The sequence below is a fragment of the Zootoca vivipara genome, chromosome 10 (genome assembly GCF_963506605.1).
Source record: "Zootoca vivipara chromosome 10, rZooViv1.1, whole genome shotgun sequence".
Classification (NCBI taxonomy): Eukaryota; Metazoa; Chordata; class Lepidosauria; order Squamata; family Lacertidae; genus Zootoca; species Zootoca vivipara.
Window position 1 is genome coordinate 40,915,788 of NC_083285.1, and position 14,512 is coordinate 40,930,299.

Sequence of the window (14,512 nt, forward strand, 5' to 3'; positions counted from 1 at the left end):
GCGGCTCTGGTTCGCCAGAAGTGGCTTTGTCATGCTGGCCACATGACCTGGAAGCTGTACGGCGGCTCCCTTGGCCAATAACGCGAGATGAGCGCCACAACCCCAGAGTCGGTCATGACTGGACCTAATGGTCAGGCGTCCCTTTACCGTTACCTCTTAAACTACCGGTAAGAGTGTGTTTGAACAACATGCTTAATGTCTTCAGCATCTATTTGTACCTGTGGGCACCTCAACTCAATACCCAGTGATACAAAATGCAGCAGTTGAAAGGCACACACAGAACACAAGGTAACATTTGTTTTGTATGGGATGTATATGAATGAATTACTACCATACCCAACTAAAAAATTAAGTGGAAGTTATTTTTTAACCATTTCAGTAGGGAAGGGTCGGGCAGATCAAAGCACCCAGGCATCCCGCTAAGTAGGCGGGTCACCATAGGGACGACCTGTACCCGTTCAAAAATTCCTCTCACATTAGCAGTGAGGACCCGGGCGTCACCCCGGATCATTATTTTCCTTACTCATAAGTTTAAGGCATGAACTTCAGTTTTGCAGCGAAGGCACGTAGTTGAAAGCAGCCGCTTTATAAGTGAGGATGAGCAAAACACAGCGAAGCCCCGGGACCACAACAGTCGTGAAGCACAATCTGATGACCCTTTATGCGGGGAGCAATTCGTAAAACAAAGATGAAATCCCCCTAGCGTGTGCAAAAAACCCCTCGCGCAGCTCCCCGGAGAGCATGCAAATGAGCACTCGCGCCGCGAGGGATTATGGGAATCTCTAAGCCGTCGTGAAGTCCTTCGCCAGCGTCGCGAGAAGATCCACTTCCAGGGGGAAGGAGAGGTGAGAGGTTGTGGAGGGAGAGGGCGCGGCGACACCGGAAGCAGTTGGTTCTCACGTCCGGGCTTCGGTCGCAGCGACTTGTCTCGGGGCCTAGCGACAACATGGCGGACTTGTCTCTGGACGAGCTGATCCGGAAACGCGGCGTCAGTGTGAACACGAAGGGAAGGTGAGCCGTGGAAAGAGCCCGGCGGGAGGAGAGGCCCCCGTTCCCCGCAAGGGTTCCCTTCCCCCCCACGTCGCTGCCCGGAGGCGGGATCCGTGCTCTGCTCCGGCAGGATCCGGCTGGGGATGTGCACTCGGTGCTCCGATTGGCTCGCTCTCCTGTCAGTCATCGCCCACTGGAGCGTTCGGTTCTGCTTGGCCGTTCTCGGCAGTGAGGTGTCCGAGGCCAAGTGTGTGTGTTTTGCCCCGCAGACGTGGGTCTGCGTGGAGAGGGTGCAGCACCCTCCTTCCGCAGGTCTCTCGGCACCTTTATTGTAGTGATTCTGGCGCTTTGTTCCTAAGGGCGGCCCAAAACATTTTGTGTATTCCAAGTGGGGCATCTTGTGTGCTGAGATGGGACAGTATTTGTTTCGGGGTGACAAACTATGCGCTATGGCATACAACCAATAACTGATTGTAGAGACTTTTGGGGTGGCATTGTGCATTGGGCCAGCCCTGCTTCTTCACCTTGTGCATCATACAAATTTTTTTACCTTTGCTGTTCATACAGCCAATGTTTCTGTTCCTGAACTCTCCTCTTTTTTTGCTACTTTTACACTTCCTTTGACATGCAAGGTGATCTACAGCCTCCATAAACAATTGTTCTATTATAAGATTGAGAAATATGTCTCATTGCAGAACATTTAGATAAATAACTTAACATTTTTGCTTATCTGCAGTGAAGAGGTCACACCTTTATAATATTGCTGCCAAAGGCCACCATTAGATTTTTAGCTACCTCTGCTAAAGCTAAAAAGAAAAAGAAAAAATCTCAAATCAGACTTCCACACTCCCAAGGGAAAAGGCGGCATTCATCTTTCGTTCTGATTCTTAGACAGTGTCCACCAGTTTGAATGAAATTGTGTTAAACACAGAAGCAAAAAACCACCCATCATGTTCTTTGAAATATAGTTAAGAATTAATTATGATTTGCCCCTTTTCCCTCCTATAAAAGCATGTTTTCCATTTAATATCAGGATGTTCTATTGTAATTGAAATGCTGCTTGGTAAGCTGACTAGATTTCAGTTACATCTCTTAAATTCCCAGATAGATAGATAGATAGATATACACATACTGTATATGCCGGCGTATAAGGTGACCGGGCGTATAAGACAACCCCCTACTTTTCCAGTCAAAATATAGAGTTTGGGGTATATTCGCTGTAACGAGTATATCCCAAACTTCCAACGCACACCAAATAAAAAAATTCTGTATCTCTTCCTCTCCCCGCTTTTTAAATACCAGTAAATGAAGCCAAAAGAGAGATAACAGTGCTTAAATGCACAGATGTTTAAATGCACTTACTTGCAGGCATGCTAAGAACTACGGTAGCATTTTGAACTACCGTAGATTTCATTCGCAGGGAGGGAAGGAGCTGAAGCATAAAAACTGCAGTTAGCTCGTGAAGAAGAAGAAGACGTGGGGAATAAGGTGGGGTGGGGTAGGGGGCTGAGACTTACACGCACGTCCTCCTCGGTCGCTTGCATCCTCCACTAGGCACCCACTGTTCCAGGCACCAAGGCAGTGGGGGGGGAGAGTAAGCGGCTGCCGCTTTCTTTCCATGCAAGGAGGAGGGAGGAAAGCCCCGCATGTCCCCTCTTCCTGCACGGAAAGAAAGCAGCAGCCGCTTACACAGTCACCGCATACGGCGGGGATGCGGCCGCGGCCATCTTTGAGCTCCCCACACCGTTTGCGCCGACTGTAGATCTTATACCCGGCATATAAGACGACCCACAACTTTTGAAAAGATTTTCCTGGGTTCAAAAGTCGTCTTATACGCCGGGATATACAGAGATATATGCCGGATATATATATATAAACCCGGTATCCCATTTCAACTCATTTTAACAATATTCCGTCATTTTGGTGTAGTACATGCATTCTTCACAAACACATTCAATGGTTGAAATATGAATTTCAAATTTTGAAAGCTATGAGGGGCAAGCAATTCTATCTCTGTTACATATTAGTTGTTTTCCAAAGGAATGTATGTATATTAGATTATCCTTGTCAGTCAACTTGTATAATAACATTGGATTCCATTGTTGGCCTTTTCGCAGGTCTTAGTGTCTTCCGTTTTCTGTCACCAGCTCCAGGCTTTTCTTGCAGTTCAGATTTTAAAATCTCTGTACCTTCAGTTCGGCCTCTTCTGTCACTTGGTGGAACTGTTGTGTTAGATCATAGAATCGTAGAACTATAAAGTTGGAAGGGACCTCAAAGGTCATCTTGTCCAACCCCCTGCAATGCAGGAATCTCAGCTAGATCATAAATGACAGGTGGCCATCCACACTCTGCTTAAAAACCTCCAAGGAAGGAGAGTCCACCATCTCTTGTGGGAGTCTCTTCCACTGTTGAGCATCTCTTACCGTCAGAAAGTTCTTCCTGATGTTTAGTTGGAATCCATGTTTACTCGGAGCTTGAATCCATTGGTTTGGGTGCTAGCCTCCAGAGCAGGAGAAAACTGCTCCAGCCCTTTAAATATTGGAAGATGGCTATCTCCTCTCAGACTCCTCTTTACCAGGATAAACATACTCAATACCCTCAATCATTCCTCATAAGGCTTGGTTTCTGGACCCTTTATCATCCTGGCCACCACCCTCTGCACACATTGCAGCTTAACGTCTTAAAATGCAGCAGTTCGTTTGCTTTTAACACCTGACATTTCTGTTCCAGGCTGAACACAAGACCATTATTTGGTGGTAGACCTCAAATTGGAGTCCAACAAACTTTTCTAAGCAGATCAGCACCAAGTGTTGGTTTCCAGAGGACATTTGATGCACGGCAGAAGATTGGCCTTACTGATGCCCGACACAAAATTGGCGTGAAAGATGCCCGGGAGAAACTGCTTCAGAAAGATGCCAGGTTTAAAATCCAAGGAAAAGTGCAAGACGCCCGGGAAATGCTTAATTCCCGAAAGCAGCAAGTGACCAAAGTTGTTGATGCCAGAGAGAAGATCAGTCTGAAAAGGAGCACTCCTAGTGCAGCCATTGTGAAAGCTGCTGTGGAAACGGTGGCCCCTGCCATGAAGATCACAAAAACAATTCAAGTAGGTTATAGTCACTATCTCTACAGTCTGTTGTTGTCTCTCCAGCACTGTCCTATGTGTTGGCAGTTCCTGGAGCACTAGTTGCATGTATTTCAAGGGAAACAGTTGGGGAAAGCATTAATACAGCATTATATCACATGTGTAATACAGATAACAAAATCCATGAATCTGAGTTCTGAAATTCTGCTTTGTTTCATAATCTGATAATTAAAAGTAGAGATCTTAGTGCATCCTTTAAGCTTTGAGTATGCCATCATGATGAAGCAAGGGATTTCACTGAAACCTTTAGATGTTAATGATGTGTTTTTCTCTCCCCATCACAGCAGAAGGCTGCAACTCCATTGCACACTCATCCTGCATGCATGAAGGTCAACATTGTGAACAATCACACAAACAAACAGGTGTGTGCCATTCAGTAACAGAGTGGAGTTGTCAATTGTTATAAAATCTAGTAATCTTTGAACATGTGTTTAATATTTATTTCAGTTGCTTCCAGTGAAACACCCTGAAGTGATTTTATTTCTGATTTCGGAGATTGGCATTATAAATTAATTTAAAAGTTTTGCTTGCCTTATGTAATATGTTCACAGCCTACAGGCTGAGAATGTTCTCTGCATGAATGAAACTCACAGGTTCCCATATGTGTAGTATCTTGCAGTGACAATTCACAAAGTAGATTTGTGGTGCCTTTGGATCTTACCCCTACATTCTTGTACTCACTTACTACAATCCTTTCAGTACTTAGGAAATACCATTTTTAACTTCTGGCCTCTATGTCTACCTATTTCGATGTTATTGGCCAATCTTCCATTATCACAGTACACCTGCACGGGAAAGAAATCCTGTTTGTCTGTCATTGGCTAATGTTTCATGTTACAAAGTTGTTGGGCAGATTAATGCTTGGCATTAGTGCTGAGAGAGATTGAGGAGACTCTGGGCCAAACTGATAATTATGGCAAATGTGTGTCTGTATGTAATGTACTTTTAAAAAATGCTAATTGCCACTAATTGGGAGGGATGCAATAATAGATTGTGATGGGTGGGGTATTTAACCCATCCCATGCTGTGATTTTAAGGAAATTCCCGCTTTTCAAGCTGCTGTTTACATCAGGAGTAAGGTTCCACCGACTCCTGTGGGAACTTTCTGCACCATGCAAATTGTAGCAGGGGAGGGGATTTCACTTCAGATGGTGACAGGGAGGAAAAGGTTACATTCCCCCACATGCCACAATCCTGATCCTCACCCACATCTGCACATAGATATTTGCGTTTTAGAAATTGTGCATGTTAAATGCAAAGGTACATTTAATATCATGTTTAGATGGAGTCTTCAAATTTGAGTTGAATTGAACAGCCCGAGGTTCCTGTATTGCAGGGGGTTGGACCAAGAATGTCCAGCTGGTAGTTCCCCAGTTGATCCTTATTGTGTAGAAAAAGTTATGGGGGGAAAGCTAAAAAAACCTCTGTGCAATCCTCTCCCAAAAAGCTCAATAACTCTGGGCACTTCTCTCCTAAAAAAAAGCTCAACAATTTTGGGCAATCCACCCACCCCACGCAGACTCCTCTTCCCTCCAATAGCAATAGGTAGATCACCACCAGTTTTTTTATACTGGGAGTAAATTACAGTCTCTTGGGAGTGGATATGCCTGGACTAGATGACCCTGAGGATCCCTTCCAACTTTACAGTGCTATCAATGCTACTTAAGAGTCCTTTTTATTTTCATGTCCTGGTATTAAGATGCCACAAATCAGAGTGGCTACATACATGTATTTGCTGGGGCATATATTCAGAAAAACCTATTAGTAAACATGTATAGAACTGTTTTAAGTGTATCAGTCTAGAATATCTAGTTTTACATCAGCAACCAGAAACATCAAATCAACCACTTGCATTTATATGTTACTTGGGGTTTTGCTTTTTTTTGTTTCTATTTAGTCTCAATATGATGTAGAAGATGATGAAGAAACTGTATCTCCCCTTCCTAATAAGCAAATGAAGATCACTACCGCAAACAGCTTCCTGCACAGTGCGGTAAGGGTCTGTCTCATTAGCTTCCCCACTCCCTCCACTTCCCAATGGACATGTACTTTGGTTGTTTTGCATGTGCTCTGAGCTTGTATTGACTGGACTTACTGGTATTCTTGCATTTTTTTACCCTAGAATAGGGCAGCAGATTGCTTGCCCATGGACCAAATGTGTCCTGTAAGAGGTTCCCATCCAGCCCATGCCCCATAAAGTGAGCTGTTGTGCAGGAATAGATCTCTTGTTTTCACCCCAGCAGTCTACTCTGTTTCTGTGAAAGGTGCAGAGAAGGAAAAGAGATGGGAAGTTAGAGAGAAAAAGGGTTTCTTTGTCCACTGCCAATAGGTGGCCCATGTCCACTTTCCCCCATGGGAATGGGGCTCTTTAGAGCTCCAGTGTCCCCCCGAGCTACTGCTTGCACCTGTACCAAACAGAGTGGCAATAGCCTGCACTACTGGCAAAAACAAACTTGCTCGTTATCCTGCTCTTGGGTCTGCAGTTAGTCTGTCTCCTCTTTGCTCAGGCAAACCAGTAACTGAAACTGTGTTGTGTCATTTGACTTTTTCTAATCAGAACACCTCATCCATACTAATCATTTTCAAAGCATTTCATGGCAGAGAGTTCTGTAAGCTAAATGCATTGCCTGTCTTACATAGCGACTTTATTTTATGAAAGAAAGATAAAGAATATTTTCTTTACACTATCTGTAGTCGGGATGATCATGTGCCCTTACTCTTGTCCTAAGCTAAACCTTTAAAACACCCTAAGCAAGGGAACTGTGTCACTGGGATTAATAGGATTATTCTGGTTGAAATAGAACCTGGATTCAGTCTAAATTTGATATTCTGGATAATCGTTGTCCACTTAGGTATTTGTTTTTTTATTAAAAAAAACACCTTGAAATGGACAACTAAAATGGTGTGCAGCAATCCAGAATGGATTTATGCTGTGACGTTAAGGATATGGTATTCTGATTTTCTTTATGAGTAAAGTACCAAATAAAGATGACACTTCCAGCACGTTATCTCACATTTTCCCAAGACAGTAGTAACTATCTGAAAACTCTGGGTGGTTTCTGCCATTTTTAGACCCTAGAGACCTAGTTTTTGACCCTAGAGACCTACTTCTTTCCATATAAACATGCATAAATACTACTTCTCGTCTTAAACGCTTCTTGCATACATTATGATTTTACTACATCACAGTTTCTCTTCGTTTCCAGACAACTAATAAAAGTTTTTTTAAGGGTCTCAGTACAGATCCTTATTTTCCCAAACTAACAACCTGATTAGTTTGACCTGATGGATCAAAAGTAGTTGTGCAAGGATAAGGTGGGATTGGGGGGGGGAGGAGTTTTCCTAACTTGTAAAATAGTTAAAAGTTAATAATGGAATGTACTGTACTGTCTTTACACAAAATGTGAAATCTGTTTTCAATACTTGATAATTCAAGTATTTCTAACCCGCAACAGTTCACCAGTGTGCACAAATACCAAGAGGAATTTTTGAATGCATTAGCTGACTTCAGGGGCTGAATAGTCTTCTCTACGTCACATTGGCTTTGTTTCTAAGGTTAAATCTTTATGGAATGGGAAATCTTGCTGGGTAGCTGCTACTTAGAGGAGGAGGAATTAGTTCTGCTTCTGGCGCTTGCAGTATTCAGGGATTTGTGTTATCCATTTACGTAGGCTGGACTCAGTGGCAACAAGTTCTCTCTGTCAAAGACAGTCCCCCTCACAAAGGTTGTGCAGAATGATGCCTATACGGCCCCCACAGCTCCACCGTCCCCCATCCGGACAAAGGCCCTGACTAACATGTCCCGAACCTTGGTGACAAAGGAAGAACCCCCCAAAGAGCCACCACCACCAGTTGAGGTGAGTCAAGGACACGAATATCTTTTTGTGGCCACTACAGCTTCCTATTCTGGATTTTAATAACAAGAAGAAGAACAAACCCTGTTCAAGTACAGCTGAATGGAAAAAAATTATTTCCTTCTTCCAGAGAAAACAGTGGAATTGGACATGGTAACTTGAAGAACTGGTAGAATCTGAAACCCATTTGCTTCTCATGCTTGCTGGGCAAACATTTGTCATATATGATTTCTTGTTGAAATATTTTCAGAGATTAACAGAATCTACCAAAAAGAGTAGAAATTAAATTCTGAAGGCTGGATTTTGCTGAATCTTACCCTTGTCTTTCCCCCATTTCCTCAAAGCCCCATTTACTTTGATCTGTCTCCCCGCCCCCCAATCCCAGATTGTATGCATGTGACGCATTTGTCTGTTTCTTGGCAGCCGGCCTTCAGCCCATTAGAAGGTACTAAAATGACTGTGAATAATCTGCACCCTCGAGTCACTGAAGAGGATATTGTTGTGAGTACTGTATATTGTTGAAATCGGGGATTTGCTTGTGCCCTGTATCCGTGTTCTACCCAATGTTTATAGAGTAAAATGGGATGTGTATTTTCTTGGGAGAGCCTGGAGAATCTTAGGTGGTAGCAGTAAGGAGCTAGGTAGACGTCTGCAAAAGCTCCAAGACGCCTAAATATATTCAGAAAAATTAATTGACTTGAGAGCAAGCTAATGACTTTGAGGAGAGCCACCCCTGTGTGTTCCAGAATTATTTTCCTGAATGACGTCCTGGCAGACTCCATTGTGTTCTTCACACAGTAGGAAAGTTTCCAAAGTTTGTGAAATCCAGAACAGTTTGAAAGCAGTGCTCTGACAGCAGGGTTACTGTCACATTCCCTCTGACTTTTGGTGTGGGGGAAATGATCCCAGTGTATCTTTAGTTATACTGGAGGTTCCGTTGCTCTCTACATGTAGTTTTCTGAGGATATACGGGGCGTTAGGAATGCAAGGACTTCTTTGTGTAATGCATGAGAAACTTTAGGCATTCACTCTCACAAGATGTGATTATTAGATCATGCGGCTTTTAAAAAGGAGCAGACATAGTTGTGGAACGTGGCTCTAATTGTGGATAGCTACATCGAACCTCAATTTATTCTATCTGTTGGGTAATAAAATACCTTCATACTCTGATTCTGAGTTTATTACCTAAAGCATGGATTGTGGGATGGGGGTGAGGGAGGGACCTCTGGCCTGCAGACTTAACTAGGTCCACTCAGTCTCTCAATTTAGTCCGCTCTGCTGTTCTTCTTGGGCCACAACCATATGTCGCTCGGCTGATATCACACATACAAACAAAGCACCCGCTGCAACGGAATAATCAGGAGCCTTGGAGTGTGCTCCCAATGTTCCTTTGCAAGTGCTGTTTGTATTCAACACTGTTCAGAGTGGGTGCTGAATGCAAGCCACACTGCTTTCACCAGGGTCAGAGCCACCTGACAAATGACATCAAATGATTGACAAGAGAGAAGCCTGGGTTATTGGTCAATTGTAGCAGATGGAGAGTCAGCCACAATTTGAACTGGTCCTGTGGCCAAAAAGTGGTTTCCCATCCCTGACGTAAATATATCTATCTGACTGTTGTTGGAAACAGAAGGCTGGACTAAGTGTTCCTCTGTGTGCTCCAGCAAGGCAACTTCTATGTTCTTAATGTGTGATAGTTCAAATATCAGAGTTGGCAGCTGTGGCCTTGACTTCCACACTAAATTCCACACTAACAAGAAATGCTTGCAATACAGTAGCAAAGATGAGCTAAGTTAAATAAAGCTGTACTGTAATTTGCTCTTTCCTCAGGAGTTGTTCTGTGTATGTGGTGCCTTAAAGCGAGCCCGTTTAGTGCACCCCGGAATGGCTGAGGTGGTGTTTGTGAAAAAGGAAGATGCCATTACTGCGTATAAGAAATACAACAACAGATGCTTGGATGGTGAGTGTGAGCCTCATATAGAACACACAAACGTTTTACTTCCCTGAAGATCTCAGATGGTACTTCTTCTGTGTGTAAGAAGTCAGGAAATTATTACTTAATTATTAATAGCTGCCGTGAGGGGCTGAGCAGTTCTTAGACTATTATTGTATCAGGTGTTTAGAAGACACAAAAATTGCTCATATTGGAGTGAGAGAGATATTGCAGGCACATAGATGATAACTTGCCCCTACACCAACTGGATATACAGCAATACCAAGTTTGTGAGAATTAATGCTCTTGAGAGACTGCAGAAACTTTGCTGTTTCAGAGTTTGTGTAAGTAGTTAGGGTATTGACATGAGGAGGGATATTGGTTCATTTTGTCCTTATTTTTATTATGTATTTTCTGTTTTTATCTTGTATTTTTATGCTGTGACTGCCCTGAGCTCTGCAGATGCACGGCAGTATACAAATGTAATTAATAATAATATTGTATCTCAGAATAGAGAAGCTTAGGCTCAAACTGTGTATAATGGTGGCAAATCTGTGCATTCAAATCCAGGGATCTTGTTTAATGAGCAGAATGGATGCACAGTGAAGAAACATATACCACTTTCCTGAGGTTTAATTCGTTTTTGTTTTTTTTTGTTCTTCTCCATCAGGCCAGCCGATGAAATGCAACCTTCATATGAATGGGAATATCATCACATCAGACCAACCTATCTTGCTGTATGTGCATATGATTTATGCTCATAAAACTGTGGTGTAACATTTTTGCTCCTTCACAAGGTGCCATATAATTTTTGTACCCAAGCAAAATACCAAACGCGTTTGTTGATATTCAGATTAAAGCTTCTTTACTAATTTTCCTATATATCCAGCACTGCTGTTCAGGCAGTAGGCCTCTCCCAACCTGTAATTGCTTGCTTAATAATCAGAACAACAGTTTTGGTTCAGCAGTGTAAATTGATCTGCATTTCACCATTCAACAACTATTGATGGTGGAGCTCCCTGGGGTTCTCTGTGTTGTTGTTGTTGTTCGTCTTCTTTTCCCTTTCCATAACTTTTTTATCTTAATCTGAAATCCTGAAAAGTACACATGGATTAAGCTAGCTATCCAGGCAATGGATGGTAATTGCTGAAAAAGAGTAAGCTCTGCTGCTTAACTTGACACTTGTTCTGTTGTGAGGCTAAATAGTGTATCTCTTGTTGTTCTCCCTAGTCGATTGAGTGACACCCCCTCAGTGAAGAAGGAAGGTGAACCACGTCGGACAAGTGTAGGAACCGCCTCAAATCCACCAGCTGAAGTGGATCCTGATACTATCTTAAAAGCACTCTTCAAATCCTCAGGGACCTCCGCCTCTGTGCAACCTACAGAGTTCAAAATCAAACTTTGAAGAGTGACAGGCAAGGAGTGGACTGGAAAACTTGTTGAGCGTGGGAAATAGGGAGACAAGTGTGGGAACGCAACTGATGTTGTGTTTGACCATGCTGAAACCTTTGTTTTTCTACAATTGCTACCTTCCTGTACAGTAGTGTTCTCCCTAATGTATGTGTTCTGTTTTCATAGTTGGAGTTTTTGTCCACATATTTCTAATGGAATAATCTTCCCTTCCTCCAGTGATATATCACCAAGCTTAGAACATTTAACTCTTTTTCCTTTGTTTCAACCACCCTACCTGTATCCAGCCATTGAAAAGTGCAGCTAGCAAAGGATGTGAGTAGCATCTGTTTGGCACTTGCACCCTTTGAGTGAGAGATGAGAGTCCTTTTTACTGATGATGGACTGCATTTCCTTTTCAATTCAACTCTGTCTGTAGCGGAGGCCAGGATTTGGTAGCGGTTTTAGCTGTTCTGAAATTGTAAAATTAGTGAAGGAGAAGCAGCAGCAAATGTTCTCTTTGTTCAGCAGCTAATGGAAGGGACTGTGAAGCCAATGCAAATAGGTATAGGCACAGGAACATAGCACATCTTACACTTCATCTTACTTTGTCGTTGTAATAATCTGCTAGTGCACTGAGAGAAAGAAGCATGTGCCCTGGCGTTGGTGTACTCTTCAGTCCAGGAAGTCTCACAGATGCTCTCTTTGTGAGACTGCATGGGCTTTCTTTCACTTTGTATCATTTACATTGTGTTTTTACTATGAAATTATGTATTGGGCAAGAAGAAAGTGTTTCTGGCTTCAGCAATCACTTCTCATGCCTAATGCCTTAGAAGCACTGCAGTGAATAGAGGTCCTCATTTGTTCAGTCCTGACAGATTCTGATGCACCACTATGTTTTGTAGCACCTACACCTTTCTTGGAGGTTAATGGCACCCAAATAAACTCCAGTGATAAACTCCTAGGAACTATTTCTACAGGGCATCTGTTTTTACCCTACACTACCTTATCCCTGAGTGTAATAGTCAGGAAAACGTCCAGCCTCCAGCTCTCATGGACTTGTCAATTGTAAGAGTTGCATCTGTTTGGGCTTGACTGCTGCTACTGTACAGCACTGTTGCTTATTTTTCTGTACTGGGAAATGGTGGGTATCTCTTGTAGTTCATATAGAGGAGAATCTACCTATTGGTTTGGCATAGAACAGGGATAGCAGGAAAATGAGTTGCCTATAGCAAAGTGAGGATGATTTGTTTTTTGGCCATGCTGAATTTCCTCTGACATGCCAGTCTTTGCTAAAACAAAAAGATACTTCCGTTTTCTAGCAACCCATTTAGTCCAGTGAAAATTGAAAACTGACAAGGGTTAAGAATAATTGCATTGGTTTTATACTAAATAAACATGCAGATACTTGTATGGGGGCTTGCATTTTTATACTTCCGGCTACAAGACGAGAGCATTGCTGTTTATCTGTGCTAAAACCCTGCAGTGTAATATATCTGCTTTCTTCCATTGTAGAACCTGGTGCTCAGTGGATTCTACATTCCTTTTTCTCTTCGTTCTGTACAGTTTCTTAGTTTCATTTAGCAGGCTACACACGTTATGTCACACAATAAACCTTCACAACATGGAAGGCATTTGCTTCCCAATGGGGTTTTTAAATCTGAATTATTTAGGACCGATCATAATTTCACGCTTACTGGGGAGATGTGCTTATGATTGACAAATGATATTTTGTGCAGAACTGCTGTTCCCTGTACCTGTGTTTCATTAGCAGTTGGTTACAGGGGAAGGGAAGGTTGGGGCTGGAGGACATTATGTATTATGTTTCTGAATAAACGTTTGTTATACAGAACCTGTATTTTGCCCTGCCTTCTTGGGTTGCAAGGAAATGACTGATTAGTCAATAGAGTCCTGTTAATTTTTCACTGTTGGGGGTGCCTGTCAGCAGAATCAAATAATAAAGCTTTCTGTGGATTGTGCCTTTTAAGGCTGCTGCTGGGGTTGCCATGTTTGAATTCTCTCCCATGGAGATGGGAGGGAAGAAGACCCAGTTCCTTGACATGCTATTCTTTATGTGCAGGAAGATTTTTTTGTAGGGAATGTTTGAGAGGTCTTGAGAGAATATTGCATAGTCTATATCAGTGAAGAAGAAAACAGGATTATGTGGCATAAAAATAATAAGGTATTTCGTCTTTTATGGAGCTGTTTTGTTTGACTATCGACTTCTAGAGTATTTTGACAGGTTTGCCATGTCCTCACTCATCTCTGTTAAAAGAATAAATGAAATAGCAAAGCATTTTTAAAAACAGACATGTTACAAGACTGTTTTGATCTAATAAAAAGACTTGTAAAGGTTTAAACATGTAATGGTTCTGAGCATAGCAAAGGGGCAAACTGAATGACAATATGATTTTCCATCTATATTTTTAGCTGGTAAGATTTCTCATTACTCTTTAAGATAGCTGTAGAGATTTCACCACCACCACTTCGTATCTTTTGAGTTCAGCTGTACAGTACTACTTGGGAGAGTATGTGAGGAAGCCAAGGTTTACTTCAGAGGTTCCCAAACTGGTCTGTGGACCAGCAGTGGCCTTTGGTCTTTGTTCAGATGGCCTTTGGCATGTCTGCATTAACTATTGATTTAATTGTATGCTATTGCTTATATTGCACTCCAGATTGGATGCAAATGTGATGCAATAAAATACAAATGAAGCAAACAAACAACAACTAAAAGTATATAGCATCTAGCAAAGCACACTTAACATCAGGCAGGAAAAAAATCATTAAATTGCCAAGACCCTCAGCGATTTTCATGGCGGAGAGCGGGGAGCCACTGGCTTAATTTGAATCTGAGCTCGGCCTTGGCGCCTGTTCCCTGGGCGCAGCTGTGACCACCGAGCAAAACGGGAGGATGCGCGTGAATCTAACTCGGCTCCGTCATACCGATGGAGCTCCTGCGCACGCGCACTTGGGAGTAAGTCCCGCTAAACCCAGCATGTTTTGCTTCCCAGCAAACTGGCATAGGATTGCGCTGGAGCTGGAAGAGCCGCGCTAAATTGAAAGACGAAAGCTGGAGAGGTGAGGCGGCGGCTATTTTTCATAGCACCCAGACCCGTACACCGGGAATTAGGACTATCACCTTCACCCTGGGCACCCTGAAGAACTACTCCTCCCAGAAACCTTTGCGACAAATAGTCTTGGGCT

The 14,512-nt window shown here is 42.8% G+C and overlaps 1 protein-coding gene and 1 non-coding gene across 2 annotated transcripts; one reads left to right on the forward strand and one right to left on the reverse strand.

The window, feature by feature from the left end:
• Positions 1-390: 390 nt before the first annotated feature.
• On the reverse strand, positions 391-540 carry LOC118091597 (U12 minor spliceosomal RNA). Its single transcript, XR_004693405.1, has one exon. It is a non-coding gene; the product is annotated as a U12 minor spliceosomal RNA (small nuclear RNA).
• Positions 541-848: 308 nt separating this feature from the next.
• On the forward strand, positions 849-14,399 carry POLDIP3 (DNA polymerase delta interacting protein 3). The gene is made up of 9 exons (XM_035126726.2): positions 849-1,011; positions 3,721-4,093; positions 4,417-4,494; positions 6,030-6,125; positions 7,804-7,989; positions 8,410-8,487; positions 9,817-9,946; positions 10,590-10,656; positions 11,150-14,399. Exons 1-9 carry the CDS (start codon positions 947-949, stop codon positions 11,322-11,324), a joined length of 1,248 nt encoding a protein of 415 aa, XP_034982617.2. The 5' UTR covers positions 849-946; the 3' UTR covers positions 11,325-14,399.
• The last annotated feature ends 113 nt before the right edge of the window (positions 14,400-14,512 follow it).

Bases quoted from the DNA above. Each gene is read 5' to 3' on its own strand.
- POLDIP3 (XM_035126726.2), top strand. From the start codon at position 947: ATGGCGGACTTGTCTCTGGACGAGCTGATCCGGAAACGCGGCGTCAGT. The intron at 6,126-7,803 runs GTAAGGGTCTGT...CCATTTACGTAG, and splicing joins ACAGCTTCCTGCACAGTGCG to GCTGGACTCAGTGGCAACAA. The intron at 10,657-11,149 runs GTATGTGCATAT...TGTTCTCCCTAG, and splicing joins TCAGACCAACCTATCTTGCT to TCGATTGAGTGACACCCCCT.